General features: G+C 37.0%; 2 protein-coding genes across 4 annotated transcripts; both read left to right on the forward strand.

The window, feature by feature from the left end:
* Nucleotides 1–2,707: 2,707 nt before the first annotated feature.
* LOC137720365 (C-terminal binding protein AN) lies at nt 2,708–7,432 on the forward strand. Its single transcript, XM_068459425.1, has 7 exons — nt 2,708–3,573; nt 4,341–4,509; nt 4,607–4,737; nt 5,446–6,237; nt 6,362–6,409; nt 6,541–6,654; nt 7,038–7,432. Exons 1-7 carry the CDS (start codon nt 2,962–2,964, stop codon nt 7,107–7,109), a joined length of 1,938 nt encoding a protein of 645 aa, XP_068315526.1. The 5' UTR covers nt 2,708–2,961; the 3' UTR covers nt 7,110–7,432.
* A 3,971-nt stretch (nt 7,433–11,403) lies between these two features.
* LOC137721461 (protein REVEILLE 3-like) lies at nt 11,404–16,689 on the forward strand. 3 transcript variants are annotated; one of them, XM_068460557.1, is made up of 9 exons: nt 11,404–11,886; nt 12,886–12,943; nt 13,597–13,720; nt 13,804–13,980; nt 14,103–14,231; nt 14,663–14,778; nt 14,936–14,995; nt 15,678–15,794; nt 15,872–16,689. In XM_068460557.1, the coding sequence occupies exons 1-8, from the start codon at nt 11,594–11,596 to the stop codon at nt 15,783–15,785; spliced, it is 1,065 nt and encodes a 354-aa protein (XP_068316658.1). In that variant the 5' UTR covers nt 11,404–11,593; the 3' UTR covers nt 15,786–15,794; nt 15,872–16,689. The 3 variants fall into 3 exon arrangements, with proteins under 3 accessions (XP_068316658.1, XP_068316659.1, XP_068316660.1); XM_068460558.1 differs by having other exon boundaries at nt 14,669–14,778; XM_068460559.1 differs by having other exon boundaries at nt 13,810–13,980.
* The last annotated feature ends 85 nt before the right edge of the window (nt 16,690–16,774 follow it).

Genomic DNA, 16,774 nt, shown 5'->3' on the forward strand with positions numbered 1-16,774 from the left:
AGATAATTACTTTCCAAATTTCAAACTTTGTAACTAATTTAATTAAGATCTAAATCTAAATAAATTAATATAATTTCTCGAAAAATAATATAAATTCTTAATAATATAAATACGTAGATTATAACAGTGAAATCCGTGAATGAGATTTCACAATCAATCTTGAGAAAGACTTTCGATCTCGAAGTATTGTATGCGTGGTTGCGTTGTCTGCAAGACAAATATTTCCACAATTTCTCATGTTTTGAGAATGACCATAGTTTTTATTCATACTTTCTGAGTAAAGGAATCACAGTTAAAAGCAATTTATAACAGAAAATTTAAATGTCACTTTTATTGAATCTGAAATGCTAGTTTTTAAACTACAAGTTCAGCATAATAAAAGTACATCAAACATTAATGATTCAATCGGACCAGTATACTTCATTTCCCTTTCCACCATGTAGTCTGAGACCTCTAGGTGGGTTATGTTCAATTGCCTTGATAAGTCACACACTGGATCAGGTATATTCATTAGTTTAGTCTGGTCGAGAAAATTGGTCTCGACACCCTTCTCTTTTAGGAATGCTTGATATAGATCCACCAGATATTTTGGGGTACGACAAGTACGTGCCCAGTGCCCATAGCCACCACACTTATGGTAGGCTCCTTCAAAGTTTCTGGGAGTATTGTTCCTAAGAGCTCTGCCTTTGTGGCAATTTACATTTTTGAAGTTTGGGTCAGAATTATGCCTTGGAAACTGATTGTGAAACTGGACACCATGATTCTTGTCTTTCCCGTTCCACCGTCTTCGCTTGTGGCCACGTCTTCGTTTAGGATTATTACCACCACAGGAAGCAGCATTCACTTCTGGGAATGGTGCATATCCAGTAGGTCGGGAATGATGATTTTTCAACAGGAGCTCATTGTTTTGTTTAGCAACCAAGAGCACAGAGATTAACTGGTTGTAGTCAGTGAAGCCCCGCGCTCTATACTGCTGCTGAAGGAGCACGTTAGAGGCATGAAATGTTCTAAAAGTCTTTTCCAACATATCTTCCTTAGTAATGGTATCCTCACAGAGCTTCATCTAAGAGGTAATTCTGAACAATGCAGAATTGTACTCAGCCACTGACTTGAAATCCTGGATCTTTAGGTGAGTCCATTCATAGCGAGCCCTTGGAAGAATCACTGTTGTCTAATGATTGTATCTGTTTCTCAAGACTTTCCAGAGAGCTAACGGATCTTCAACCGTTAAGTACTCGCTCTTTAGTCCCTCATCAAGATAGTGACGAATAAAAATCATGACATTCGCCCGATCTTGAGATGATGAGTTGTTTTCTTTCCTAATGGTATCTCCAAGATTCCCTGCTTCCAGATGAATCTTGGTATCCAATACACAAGTAAGGTACTTTTTCACAGTAATATTCAGGGCAGCAAAATTAAGGTTTGCCAAGTTCGCCATTTTCTTTTCTAAAAGAAAATTGAGATGTGTAAGAACTTGCAATAATATGTAATCTGGGGGATGTAGTGTTGGAACTTCTAATTCTTACAAGTTCTTCATTTTGATCTTCAGGTTAAAATGATAAGCACTCAAAACTTCTAACTCGAGATTTACATAATGAATGAGGAGGGCGATTGTGCTGCACCATTCTCATAACATAGGATCGGCGATTATTCCGCATCACTCAAGCAGCAGGAAAATTTAAATATACAAAGTAGGGTGGGCAATTATACCGCACCACCTAAAATTGCAATGAAATTAAACAGCAAGCAAATTTAAATATACAGGGTATGATGGGTGATAATACTGCTCCACCTAAAATTTTCAGTAAAATTAGATCTGCAATCCAAGATAGGCAATGATACAGCACCATCATGAATTGCAGTAAGATTAAATTTGCAGTTCAAGATGGACGATTGTACCGCACCATCTTGGGTTGCAGTAAAATTAACATAAATAAACACTGGGTTAGTAATCAAGATCTACACCAAACAAGAAATCAAAGATATATGTAACTATTAGGTTGAGAACTAAAAGCAAGCATGGTGCAAACAGTTCTTCGCGAGGGTATATCCAGTAATTGAGGCAGAGGAATAAGATGAACAGTAAAATCCTTAGAGGAATTTTTTTTTTCTTTCGGCGAAGATAAATGATTTCTTTCGGCAAAGAGAAATGATTTCTTTCGGCAAAGAGAAATGAGGAATAGTTATATTTACAGAGTCGTGCTGATAACGTTTTATAAATAGGTCAAAGTTAGGGAGATAACATTTACTAGTCACAGGAGCAAAGCAGGTGTAAAATATTACATTGTAACTATAGCACAAGAGGATGACAAATAAAGAAGGTAGGAATAGATAATGATGTTATTGATCTTTTCTTTCTTTCTCTTTTCTATATCTGTTGATAGCAATCGGAATGTTCTATTTATAGAGTATCTTCATATTATTATATGTTGAAAATTAACACACCTTTTGAAAAATGATCTCCTCCATTTCCAAGTCTACATATCAACACTACCAATGTTTTCATTCATCTGCTAATATTTTACAAATTCAATCTATGTGAGTATCGAAAAAATCTATCAACATTTTCAATATCACTGTAGGCATTCAACCCACCAGCATTTTCAACAAGATCAAATAAGTCAAAGCCATACGGGTATATTTTTATGATGATGCTGACCGTGGTACTTCAAAGATGCTAGATCCTCTTCCCGATTAAAGGGAACAAAAAAATACAAAACAAAGACTGGGGACATGAAGGTAATTATGAAAAATGAGAGGGGCCGCGTGGTGAGTTGACAGAGCGGCAGAGCCGAAGAGGACTAGCTAGCTAGAGCCTAGAGGCGCGCACTGGATCTCATCAGCATGGACACTTGAAGCTCTCAACTCTCCGGCAAATCAATGGGAGCCCTCGCTCGCCTTAACCCCCAGAAATGCCCAAAATTACAAGCGTAAAACCCTAACCCACCGCCGCCACAAAGCATGAGAGCAAGCACCGGTCACAGATCCCCTGCAACAATGCCCCGCCGTAACAGCCCTGCGGCTTCACCCTCGTCGCTCCCCTTGGTCGTCACTCTCAATTGCATCGATGACTTCGGCATGGAGCAGGACTCCTTGTCCGGCGTCGCCGCTGTCGAGCACGTGCCGCTCAGTCGCCTCGCCGAAGGCAAGATCGAGTCGGCCTCCGCCGTGCTCCTCCAGTCCCTCGCGTACCTCCCACGGGCCGCCCAGCGCCGCCTCCGCCCCTACCAGCTCATCCTCTGCCTCGGTTCCTCCGACCGCGCAGTCGATTCGGCCTTGGCCGCCGACCTCGGGATCCGGCTTGTCCACGTGGACGTGTCGCGTGCCGAGGAGATTGCCGACACGGTTATGGCGCTCTTCCTCGGATTGCTCCGCCGGACGCACATGCTCTCCCGCCACACGCTCTCCGCTTCGGGATGGCTCGGCTCGATCCAGCCGCTGTGCCGTGGGATGAGACGGTGTCGAGGCTTGGTTTTGGGGATTGTCGGCAGATCTGCGTCGGCTAGGTCTCTGGCTACAAGGAGCTTGGCCTTCAAAATGAACGTTCTCTATTTCGATGTTCAAGACGTAGAGGTACTGATTCGATCATATTTAGTTCTCCGAACTCATATTCAGCTAAATTATACTAAAAGATCTGATGTTTAGTAGCTCGAAATGTGCATCATTTTGAAGTTACTGAATTCACTTTTAAGTTTTAACATTTGAGTAGCTGAAATATTTGACCTTTAAATGTGCTTTTTATTGTTCATATCGATATTGCTGAGACAATGCACTTCTTTTTATGTTTACCGAAGCTTGTTATGATGGAAATGTGGTAAAGTTTGTGTTTTCGGTCCTAATCTATGTTCGGAGCCTAAAATGTAGTATAGTTTATTATGAATCTGATAGCGGGAAAAAAGAGAGTAGATTCAATTCATTTTGATGTTTGAAGTTAAGTTGTGGTTCGTTAATATTTTCTTTTGGGATTGGATATGGGTATGTTTTATTGAAGCAGAATGCATTACTTATCAAGAAATTGTGGACCTTCAGTTTTTTACTTATCTAATTATCTATTGGGGTGGTGGGTACACGATGATGTTTTAGTTGCGAAGTACTGCTTACAAGTATCCTAATGCTTATTTGAATTCTGAAAACTATTGTTTTTAGTTTCTTCAAATACTTTGCACTTGAAACTTCTTTTGGAAATAAACTTGTTTTTGCCACTTCTATTGATGGAAATTGACTCAATATTGCCATTGCATACTTTCTAGTTTGGAACTGCCTTTTGCGTCTCATATTTGATTCTTCTGGTTCAATTTATTGTGTGCTGTATGAACATTTTGCCCGATACAATATCTCAGGTGAATGGAAAAGTGAGCAGGTCTCCTGTAAGCTTTCCTTCTGCTGCGAGAAGAATGGATACACTTAATGATTTACTGGCTGCGAGTGACCTCATTTCATTGCACTGTGCTCTGACAAATGAAACAGTTCAGATTCTAAATGCTGAATGCTTACAGCATGTAAAGCCTGGTACATTAATCTTCATCTTGGTGCCTGTTTAAGGAAATTTTGGGATTCCTTGTATGTTATATTAGCGTGGAATGATTTTATAAGTGTTGTTGTGCAGGAGCATTTCTGGTCAACACAGGGAGCTGTCAACTATTGGACGATTGTTCTGTGAAACAGCTTTTGATTGACGGAACCTTAGCTGGGTGTGCTTTAGATGGCGCTGAAGGGCCACAATGGATGGAAGCATGGGTATGCTAATTCTTTGTGGGATATTGACTTGTTAACATAGGCTGTGCGACTGTGTCAATTTCTGGCAAATACTTGTGCTTGAGTGTTGCAGCATGCTTTGCAATATACCCAGTTAGTCTAGTCCCCTTTTTGCTTCATTTCAGGACTTGTCTCCTGCTTTCTTGCTGTATTAATAGCTTTGGACTTGCTCATAAATAGCTTGGGAGCCTTAAACGATGTGTAGATCATTTTTTTTCTTTTTCTTTTTTTGCAAACTGTATGCACTAATATGCAAAGTATGTGTTTTCATTCTAGCCTTGTACTATACCCGTCTTCTCATTGATTCCCCCCTTGCCTAATTCAATTTTTTTTCTTCATTTCTTATAAGTCTTACATCCTTAATATCTGAATTAGTGGATGTAGATTGTGCTTTGAGGAGTAAAAAAATGCACCTGCATTGTTAACATTAATTATCTTTGAACTATCACATGGCTCTATAACCTTTGGTATGAAACCCCATGGTATTTATGGTGCTGTTTACATGTGGTAATATAACTTAACAGGCATGAAAGGCGGAAGGGAATGTAAATTTTACCTGCTTCTGGATGATTGTATATTCTTAGTATTTTTCTTCTTTATTTCTACCCACATATGAATGATGCACATCTGGAGCATTTAAATTCGATATACCAGGTTGATGCTAAGATACATATCATGGGTTTACTTCAGGTGAAGGAGATGCCCAACGTGTTGATACTTCCACACAGTGCAGATTATAGTGAAGAAGTATGGTTGGAGATAAGGGAGAAAGCTATCTCCATATTGCAGACATTCTTTTTTGACGGGATTGTTCCAAAAGATTCTGTATCTGAAGAGGAGAATGAAAGTGAGTTAGGTGATGAAAATGAAGAGTCGGATAAGCTGGACAGAGAAAATAACTTGCAGCTATCCGTTATTGAGCAACCAACTGAAGTCATTCATTCAAGTCCGGAAAGCTCTCAGAATAAAGAAGCTATTCAATCCAAGGAGTCTCCTAGCCAGCACCAAAGTTCAGGTTTATCTCAAAGTGCCACTCGACCTGATGGAAGACGAGGCAGATCAGGTAAGAAAGCCAAAAAGAGGCACGCACACCAAAAATCCCGGCAAAAATCAGATGATCCTTCACGAGAAAAAGAAAGTACCTCGCAGCGGGAAGAAGATACAGCTATGAGTGGAACTGATCAAGCGTTAAGTTCCAGTTCTCGGTTTGCCTCCCCAGAGGACTCAAGAAGTAGGAAAACTCAAATAGAATCAATGCAAGAATTGCCTTCCCACCATCTTCAAAAATCTATTAAGAGGCTCAGTGGAAAGCCTGGTGAGCTGTTGAAGGATGGGTATGTTGTTGCTTTGTATGCAAGAGATCGTCCCGCCCTCCATGTCTCAAGGCAAAGAGTTAAAGGTGGCGGTTGGTTCCTAGATACCATGTCAAATGTAACAAAAAGAGATCCTGCAGCTCAGTTTCTCATTGTTATCAGAAGCAAGGTTAGCATGCAAGAACTTATTTCTTCCCTTGGACCTAAACTGTAGCCTATTATTCAATCCATCCTGGCTGCTGTGTTAATTGTAATCTGTTAGCTGATATGAAATTATCGGTTCCTTCTTATAGGACACAATTGGTTTGCGATCTTTTGCTGCTGGCGGAAAGTTATTGCAGGTAATATTACTTTATCAATTATTACTCCTGGAAGTCTAAATTTGGACGAGTATAAAAATTGATCTCAAAAGCTGACTACCTGACTATTTAAGTTCTTGGGATTAAAATCAACGTCTACCTTAACATTGCAGATAAATAGAAAAATGGAGTTTGTATTTGCCAGTCACAGTTTCGATGTCTGGGAGAGTTGGATGTTGGAAGGTACTCTGGAGGAATGTAAACTGGTTAACTGTAGAAATCCTTTGGTAAGTTCCTTTACTTTATGTAGTTGTATCTGCTTTCATGTGTTTTAAACTGAAATTTTGACGCTAGCGGACCGTGGACTGGTAGTTCAATAACCATAGGTGATTAAGTTGTCTTGAACGAACATAACCCCCACTACCAAGAAGAATTTAAGATAAAACCTCTCCTGTGTAAACTGTGGTCTCCCGAGTCTACTAATTTAAACGATTATGTGCTTTCTTTAGAATTTAAACGATATAACAAAATGTTGCCTCTCCTTTTCCAGATGTAATTCTCAGCCCAAAAAATCCTTGAAGTGCTAAATTGTGAATTTCATGAACTGTAATTGTTGTTGCCAATTTAATCCTGCTCACCGTTCGAATGTTCGGTTGTTACAAAACTGTAGGCTGTTTTGGATGTAAGCATCGAGATTCTGGCCACCATAGGGGAAGACGGGGTTACACGTTGGCTTGATTAGACTGCGACGAGCAAGAATACTAAGAATCCTGACATTTTTATTCTGATTTTTTCCTCTTTCTGAGGTTTGTATCATTTTAAAACAGCTTGAGAGTTGTAAAGCGTTCTTTTTCTTATCATTTTTGGTTCATCTACACTTCCCTTTTTCGGGCTTTTCGTCGCATAATGTTATCAACTGGAAGAAGATTTGTGTTGTGGGTTATTCAGCCTCCAGATGTTAGGTGCGTGTATTGTGTAATGTACAAGTGATATCCTTTGGTTTGTCCCAAGGGATGGCGGTTGTAACTCATCCATCAAGGAAGTTTCATTCGGAGTGTTGTTTTGCGATTGATGAATCTTATTGTTTCTCTATCATTCGGAGTATTAATTTTATTCTGTTTGAATATGTGCTCGAATTCATTCGAGACGCGAGCAAAACTCAGTATTTTGATCATAGATTAGAAATTTCCGTTGTCCTTTCAGTCAGTTTAATTTGCGACGAAAACCAATCAAACTTTGAGTACAGAGAGAGGAACTCATTGCTCTACAAGTTCTTGGTGATCTTACCAAACTCGAATTAAACACAAGTAATCCGTAATGTTGTTGTTACTGAATTTGGCAACGTGAATTGGTGGGGAGAAATGCAAGCAACAGAATTTAAACGGATTTGCTTGCAAATATGGTAATCAATTGCCAACCACTAGCGTGGTTAACATTTGATTTGATAATTAAGTCATTAAACTAATCGGGTTTGCTGTTTTAGTACGGATTCTTGGACTTTAGTCTGCCAAAAGGAGTGGGCAACATCTTGATTAACATTTCTGTCAAGACGGTGCTAGAAAGAAACTCTAGAGCTTTCCCTCCATATCTTTTTCTTTTGGGGAATATTATATATTATATTTGAGGGGCACACAAGACATCATCTCAGCCCTGGCCGTTTGGTAATTTTATTTTCGTATTTTGGAAGTCCAATCACACCTGTAGCAATAATACTATTATTATGAATATCGCGGCAGATATTATTAACATTTCAAAAATTTATTATAACGAATTCATTTATTATTGAAACTAAATGAAAAAACAAAATAATATTCTTAACGCTAGCAAAATAAGATGAGTAATAACAGTTTTTTTTTTTTTTTTTTGTTACCAAATGATGTGGATTATTAACATGCTGCCGACTTTTTTTCAAATGCTAATAAGAATTTCTATTATTATTTCGTTACCAAATGATATGACAAGGCGAGTGAAGACTATTGCCCGACTCGTCATGTTTGGTACCGATGAAGGTGCCCAACTTTTCATTTGGAGCAAGGTGTTTGAGAAAGTAGCTCGAAGGAGGGTTGGAGCCTTGGAGGTATCTCCGTTGCATGTTGATGTAGATAAGTTACAAATAAGTATTTGTGTATGGAAACAAAAACTATGTTTCTACATTTGGGGTTATGGGTTGCAAAAGGTGATCTTTCTATGAAGTTAGGAGAGATTTATCCTTTTTTAAATGACATTGTACAACCAAAGCCTAAACAAAAGAATGGATTAAAATTAAAAACACAAACATCCTACTTTTCCAATATTAAAAAAAAAAAAAAAAAAACCAGCTAGTGGTTTCGTTACGACAATCCATCATTTCATAGTCGGAAAGAGTTATAGACGCATTTCAACCTCTCTCTTGCCACCATGTGATTGTGTAAATCCTAAGTAGAAATAAATTAGGAAACCTTTGGGATTTAGAGGATTTTTCCTATTAAACTTTGTATTACTTGAAGAGCAAGTTTCTCTCCTCCTTATTACTATAAATAAAGACACAAGGTATGGAGAATAACACATAAAATTCCTCAGGCCCTTTTTTCCATCTCTCCCTCCATGTCGTGTACCCTCTCCCTCCATTCTCTAAACCCTTTTTAGTGCCAGAAAGATTCGCAGAGACATTTCAACCTCCCCTTAGCCACCATTGTGTGACTCACCAACGTCAGGAATCGAACTTGAATTTCCTATGTGGAATACCAGTTTGAAATTCGTCCCCAATCACAGGGCCACCCCATAGTGGTTTACTTTTCCAAATACTTGATTATTATTATTATTATCTATATATAAAGCCAATGGAAAAAGGAATAGTGATTTTGATGTCATCAAGTTTCAACAAAAAGATTTGGACAAAAATATCCCCAAGACAAAAAATTTCAAAGGCATCTCAAAATAATGCAGGGGAAGTTTCGTCATTTTAATAGTGTTTTTTTAATAATTAATTTTTTGGTGCTGTATTTTTTTTATTTAAATAATTAGTACCTCACAATAGACTAGCAATAATGTGATTCAATTTCTCTATTTTTAAATACGTTCAAAACATTTTAAGAGGCATATAATGCTGGTTATAACAAAGGTATTTCGCACGCGGATAATAATGTGATTAAATAAGTTGTCAAATGATTTTTTTTTTTTAACAAACGATATTATCTACACTAAGGGAGAGGGGGTGGACTAGCAATAATGTGATTCAATCAGTTGTTTATTAAATATTATTTTCTCTAATTTGAAACACGTTTAAAACATCTTAAAAGATGTGTAATGCTGGTTATAAAAAAGGTCTTTCGCACACGGATAATAATGTGATTAAATTAATTGTCAAATGATTATTTTTTTTTTTAACAAATGATATTATCTACGCTAAGGAGGAGAGGGTGAGCTTAGCCTCACAATGGGCTAGCAATAATGTGGTTCAATCAATTGTTTATTAAATATTATTTTCTTTATTCTTAATGTAAATTCTATAGGGATCGGTTTTATTATGTGAATTCAGTTGCTTTAATTAGTTTATGAGAGGTTTCTTCTAGCATGATCTAAAATTATTCATTTACTTCAAATATTAGACTTTCCTTTTATCAATTTACGTAGCATGCCGTGATTCAAAAAATACATTATGTATGTGCTTGAGCACGTGCATAAAGATTAGTAAATAATCATGCACGTGCATGAAGACTAATAAATAATAATGACAAAGTTAGATAGTATTGTGCGACTTAAATGAAATCAGCCTTCACGGGTATACGACTACAGTGGTCTGTAATTATGTAACGTTATTTGTAAGTTTTCTTTTAAAATTCTTTGTCAAAAACCTGGGGAATTTTTCAAAGCGACAGCATTGGCACTTGCCACGTGCCAGTGCCACTCCCCGCAAGCCCAGCACATAGTATGATACCATATCTGTGTGTCGCCACGTGTGCGGTCAAACCCAAGTAGCCAAGTAGGTAATATTTTTAGTGTCCCTACCTACATCAACAAATACAATATTCATATATATCATAACTCATTATTTTGCACAAAGATCCTCTTATAATCTTTCTCACCAAAGCCACCTAATCAAGTAATTCGGATCCTTAAATTTGATTCAACGACTAAAGTTATTAACTTTTAAAGGGAGTTCCTATTTTTAGTCTTTGTATCAAATTTCAAGGATTCAGATCACTTGATTAGATGACTTTGATGGGAGAGATTAGGAGAGAATCTCTTTCCCATTATTTTTTATCAAACAATAAATTTATTAAATTAAATATTAAATTAGAGACTCGATAGAATTTTAATTCATGCCGTAGTGTAAAGGACTACTTTTCTCAATCACTGTGATAGATGATCAATTGCTACCATAACTCATTATTTCAATGGAGTTGGTTTTTTTTTTTTCTTTCCAAATTTGAAGGTAGTGATTTTAGTACTTTGGTTTTACATTTTTTTATGTTAATTACTCAAAATTACAAGAAGAATGAGAAGTGCGCAAAAAATAATAAGAAAATTAATATCATTTAAAAAATAATTTTATTAAAACACGTATATTGATAAATAAAAAAAAGTTATTTTACTTTATATTTAAAACAAACTCAAGAACGTTAATTGATAAATACTAATTATTTTTTAATATTTACATTTACAAACAATAGAATAATTATACTTTTATTTATAAAAAAAAATACGACCGAAGGTTTTAAAGGGTGGTGTTCACTTCAACTTTGCTAAACCCATATTTGCTTAATCTTTTAGTTTTTAGTAACTTATTGAGATAAAAAATCGCGAAGCGTATCTTACAAAAAAAAAATATGGGGTTTTTTTATATGGGTCCAAAGTAATTAAAAATTAGACTTATTTCAAAAGTCAAAAGTCATTAAAAATTAGACTTATTTCATGAAATAAGATGGTCTATAAAATTGAACCTATTTCAAATTTTCCCAAACAATATTAAGTTCGTGCTAAAACGCATGCTGAGAAACTAGTAACATTATAAATAGCGGCATAAGTAAATATAGGACCAAAATGGCCCAAGGGCGGCTACATTTCTAGGCCACACCTCATTTCCTGCCAAAAGCTAAAAACCCAAATCAAAGGGCAAACCAAACCAACAAAAATCACCAGAAAATTCAAAGAAAATTTTCACTTTTCTGTGGTTTATTTACAAACTTGATAGCGTTTAGTACTTGGATTTGATAATTTGAGCTTTCAGCTTTTAGCTTATAGCTTATGCTGTCTCTGAATCCAAACCCAGCTCAAGGTTTCTACTTATTCGATCCCATGATTACCAATATGGGCCTTCCGGGTCTCAATACTATGCCGCCGCCGACAACTGGTGGTGCTTCAGCTACGGCGGCGACCAGTACGACTGCTGCCTGCACGTCTTCGTCCGCGCCCGCAAACGCCGCGTCGATGTCGGCGGATGATCAGAGCAAGAAAATCCGGAAGCCGTATACGATTACCAAGTCGAGAGAGAGCTGGACGGAGCAGGAGCACGACAAGTTTCTCGAAGCTCTTCAGCTGTAAGGAGTTCAATTTTGTGTTATTAGTATTGTTTCTTTGGTTTCTGTTCGGTTGCTGGGAAAATTGGGGACAGGGTGTGGAAAATAGATGAAAAGGCAGCTTCTTTTTTAATTTGTTTAAAAATAAGAATGAAATGGAAAAGCTTTTCTTTCAGTTTGCATAAACGAAGATTTGGAATTGAGATGGTGATTTTTGTTCTGTAATGGATTATTGCATTTCCTATTAACCAAGAAGAGAATTGGAGCTTATTGAAGGTCCTTCGGTTTTCGGATTTTTTCTACCAGTATAATTTGATGGATTTTTTTAGTGAATTTGTGCTAATTAGATTAATTTTACTAAGTTGGAGCTAAAATTTTTTCCCAAGGATGAGCCTTTTCGGGCTTGTGTAAGTGGGCGAGATAGGCGTTCGAGTGTAAGCAAATGAGACTTTGTATTGTCAAAGAGTGTTGTTTTGGACACCAGGATGTATTCAAAATGCAAATCTCGCCCAAGTTGATCTAGTTGTTTGGATTAGTTCATCCAAATGGTGGAATATTTATGTTATGCAAGTTGATAATCTCTGAATTTGACGATTTCTAAATCCCAATTTGGGATTTACTATTAGATTTTGTTCTCGATATCAAATTTTTGTTAATAGTAGTTTTGAGTGGAATGTCTTGATAAGTTGTTTTATCTATTTACTATTAGATAAGTTGTTTTGAGTGGAATGTTTTGAGTGGAACGTCTTGATAAGTTGTTCTCGATTTCTAAATTTACTATTAGATTTAGTAGTTTTGAGTGGAATGTCTTGATAAGTTGTTTTATCTATTTAGTTTCTCTTCTTTTCATGGTCGAGATGTATTAATGTTTCTTGAGACTACGTGAGGTATCTGGTATTTTTAACTCAATATATATGTTTGTGTTAGTGTAATGTAGATGTAAGCTTTGCGGTTTTAATTCACATGAGTTATTCCTCCACGTTTAAGCATTCTTATGTTTGTTCGCTTGGGTTAACTCAGGTTTGATCGTGACTGGAAGAAGATTGAAGCATTTATTGGCTCAAAAACGGTTATTCAGGTGACTACTTATTATAGTCAAATTCATCATGTATTTGCAGATAGCAAAAAACAAAAATGTAGGATGAATATAATATGCTTATTTTTTATTTTTTTGCTTTAATATTTATATAATTACTTGGAGAGTGATGTTAGATGGTTTTGGTTGTCTTTAAGTATATGGTGAAGGAATTGTAACTTGTAAGTAATTTCTTGTGGGTACTTAGAAGGATCTCTAACATTTTTGTAGGTTCTGTAAATTTCTTTTTGTTGCGTTTTTGGTTGATTGAAGATAGAGAAACCAACTGTCCTTTGAATTTGTGGATAGTGAACTGATATTGAGAATTTTTATGTTCACAAATTTTCAGATTACATATAAAACAACATCCTCTAGTCATGTGTATGTATTCCAATCTCACTTTTTCAAGCATAGTTTCATGTTATCGAAAAAATAATTTTAAAATGAAGGAAGTGAATATCTTGGACAAGGTGACAGAGAAATACATGCCCCTGCAGGGTTTATGCTTCTTTCCTTATAGAATTTAAATACCATCTGAGAAATCTTTTCTTAGTAAGCCCTGTATCTGCTTCGTGTTGTCGTATTTCTTTTTGCTCCATTTCAATGCTTATGTGTCATGTTTTCATTGTACTCATGGCAAATGATATTCCTTTCAGATACGAAGTCATGCACAGAAGTACTTTTTGAAGGTTCAGAAGAAAGGGACAAGTGAACATGTACCTCCACCTCGGCCAAAGAGGAAAGCGACTCATCCATACCCACAAAAGGCTCCAAAAAGTGGTCAGCATGGTCAACCATTGTTTTCTTGTCAATGCTTCTTATGGTTATCATAGAATTCTTGTTCATAAGGTAATCTCTGGCAGCTGCAGTTGTATCTCAAGTAGCTGGGCCGTTTCAGTCCTCATCTCACTTGCTTGAACATGGATATGTTTACCAGCCAGATTCCTCATTTGTGCTTGGAACTCCAGTTGACGCTGCAACTTTATCTTCTTGGAGTTATAACTCTGTGCCACCAGTCAACGTGTCGCAAACAATTAAAGGTTTCATATTTTTCTGCCTGCCTTAGTGATTTAATCTTGATCGATTTGACCATAATAATAAGTTGTTCTCCCTATCTTGTTAAGATACAATTTTTTATATTTTTTATTATGCTTTTTCTTAGACGAAGGAAGGTTATCTGGGCCAACTGTTACACATAACTCTTGCTACAGTAGTAGCAATGAAAGCAACCCGACAAATTGGAAAGTGAGTGAGACAGTTGATCGAGTAGATCCTGGCCAGCCACACAGAGGTAAAATTCTCTCTCATATTTTTAATGCCTCCCTTCATGTGCTTGAGTTATGATCTTCTTATCATGTTAAAATCATAAGAGCTGCTTAAGGAGGTGATATTGAAGTCTAGCCTTTGAGTTCTACATTATCTCCTTGACCTTCTTCATATAGTTTGGCAAATTTTGGGTTTCCCACCCCCCCCCCCCCCCCCCTATCACCAGAAAGGATGGAGGATAATCTATGTTTTATCACTGTAGTAGCTCTCTGTTGTCCATGGGATGCTTTTAGGTGCCCGGTACTGTATACTGGTCTATGATCTCCTCCTTAGGAGTTGAAGATGTTGCTTGCATGCAACTTATAATTGCATGTAGATTCTCCTCGGTATTGCAATGTTTATATGCGTTTATGACATTTTTTTAAGTTCTGTTGGTATTAACTGTAGTTCTTGTAGTTGCAGTTTTGCCAGATTTTGCTCAGGTGTATAAATTTATCGGAAGTGTATTTGACCCCGGTGCAGTTGGTCATTTGGAGAGACTGAGACAATTGGACCCCATAAATTTCGAAACAGTAAGTCAATTTTGACTGTTTGTAACCTTCTTTTTTATTTATTTATTTGGCCATTCATATCATCAAAAGGGTTCAGAATTACACCCCCGTGAATTTACCGGAAGTGTCTTGCTCTTACTGCTAAGTTTACTGAAGGGTTCTATTTGGTTCTTCTCAGGCACTTTTGCTGATGCGGAACCTCTCCATTAATTTGACAAGTCCCGAGTTTCAGGATCATGTAAGTGTTCACCTTCTCAACTTCAGCATGTCTTTCTTGACTGCAGTATGGGTGCCTTAGTCTAATTGTTTGCACAAAGAATCAATATTATAAATTTCTATCTTGACGGTTCAAAACTTTGCCAATATCTTAGGAACATAATGTTCACACCTTGTGTTTGGCAGTTGATAAACTGAAATTTCATTTTTGAATTAAGACACCTAATGGTCTCTCTCATTAAGGTAATAATTGACTACTTATTAATGGAGCTCCGGAGTGTGAGGATCAGATGTCTCTGATGAGAGACGAAGCAGTTGTTGAAGAATGTCTTGTGCACAGAAGTTCTGTAGTTAGAAATTTGAAATTTATGGATTGCCGATCTAACAATATGCTGGACCTTGATGCTTTCTTTGCAATTGAGCTGTTCTGTTGTATCCCCTCTCATCATGGGTAGCGGTGACTGATACATCCATTTTGTTGCACGAGAAGTTTTAAGAATGCGTGCTCTTTCTATCTGAAAAGTTCTTTAGTTTTTAACTTCGAATAAATCTCTCTAAGCCTTCCTTGTGTCTGAGCCTTCTAGGACAGGTCGTGCCTTTCACTCTTCGGTGTTTGTGTCGTTTCTAGCTTTGTGCTAGCTCAGCTCTTACTAAATTATATGATGATGTTATTTGCATATTAACAGTTCTCTTTATACACACAGAGAAAGCTAATTACATCATATGCTGTCGGCTCCAACAAAACTAAATCGGACGGCAATTGCAACTTCTCTCGCATTGGTAAATCAGAGAATGCCATCCTATCTGCTTGAGAGACGAAGGTAAAATGGAACTTATCAACTCCTAAATATTTACTGCGAATATCTAGCCGTTTCTGACTCTTAACTGTGGATTTCAGGGCGGAGCGTTGAACACGACCAAGTTCACCAACAGTTATTGTGCAGAGTGGCTTTGTACATATGTAGAATACGCGGTTTTGAATACATGTAGCTTGTGAGGACCAAACCCAGTTTTGTGTGCATACCATACCTTTTGAGTTTCGTCGTGAAGGAATGTGGGATGATACAGTCAACTCCAACGTCCTTCCGAAGGCCGTCTTGTATAGAATTTCGGGGGGATTATCGTTGACTGTGGACTGTATGCCGTTGTAATAATTGTTTTTGGTTTTTACGTAACTGGAATAAAAGTAGGACCTCAAAACAAGAGAAACCTGCTACTGTTTGTGGTCTCGCCGTCTCCGTCTTAAACAGTGAACATTCTGCAGAAAGTTCTTACCTCTAGTCTGTTCGACGTTCAGCCTTCTCCGGTTAAGTCTGGCTGTTTACAGCTCAATAAAGGGCCGTTTATATTGAATGAGGATCCTCTCCGGGTCCTCTTTATGAGGATTTTGGAAATCCTCTAATCATATCCGTTTATCATATATCTTGTGATCAGTTTTCATCATGTACTGTTTATATTTAATTTTAAATAAAAAGATTTACAATGATTTTTGATCACACGATATACGATTAACGAATGTGATTAGAGAATTTTCAAGATCCTCTCTTTGTGAGATCCCGGAGAGGATCCTCATTCATTTATATTTTGTGTATGTGCTATTGATGCAGTCTGAACTTAGATTATTTCGCTTTCTGACGAGATGAACGTTGTTTTGTGTAAGCAAGCAGCACTTCTGCTAGTATTATAAACGTGTTAGATAAATTTTCTTTAAGTGCTTCTTGAAGGTGCTTTTCCATAAAGTGCTTTTACAATCTACAACAATTTAGCCTGCCCAGAAATTTAATTATTTTCTTTAGTGGCA

Source organism: Pyrus communis, chromosome 16 (genome assembly GCF_963583255.1).
Source record: "Pyrus communis chromosome 16, drPyrComm1.1, whole genome shotgun sequence".
NCBI classification, from domain to species: Eukaryota; Viridiplantae; Streptophyta; class Magnoliopsida; order Rosales; family Rosaceae; genus Pyrus; species Pyrus communis.

What these genes read in the sequence shown, in the direction of transcription:
- LOC137720365 (XM_068459425.1), top strand. Translation starts at nt 2,962, where the DNA reads ATGAGAGCAAGCACCGGTCACAGATCCCCTGCAACAATGCCCCGCCGT. An exon ending in TCGATGTTCAAGACGTAGAG is followed by an intron (nt 3,574 to 4,340) that starts GTACTGATTCGA and finishes ACAATATCTCAG; the next exon opens with GTGAATGGAAAAGTGAGCAG. An exon ending in CTGGCGGAAAGTTATTGCAG is followed by an intron (nt 6,410 to 6,540) that starts GTAATATTACTT and finishes TTAACATTGCAG; the next exon opens with ATAAATAGAAAAATGGAGTT.
- LOC137721461 (XM_068460557.1), top strand. Translation starts at nt 11,594, where the DNA reads ATGCTGTCTCTGAATCCAAACCCAGCTCAAGGTTTCTACTTATTCGAT. An exon ending in ACAAAAGGCTCCAAAAAGTG is followed by an intron (nt 13,721 to 13,803) that starts GTCAGCATGGTC and finishes AATCTCTGGCAG; the next exon opens with CTGCAGTTGTATCTCAAGTA. An exon ending in CGTGTCGCAAACAATTAAAG is followed by an intron (nt 13,981 to 14,102) that starts GTTTCATATTTT and finishes GCTTTTTCTTAG; the next exon opens with ACGAAGGAAGGTTATCTGGG.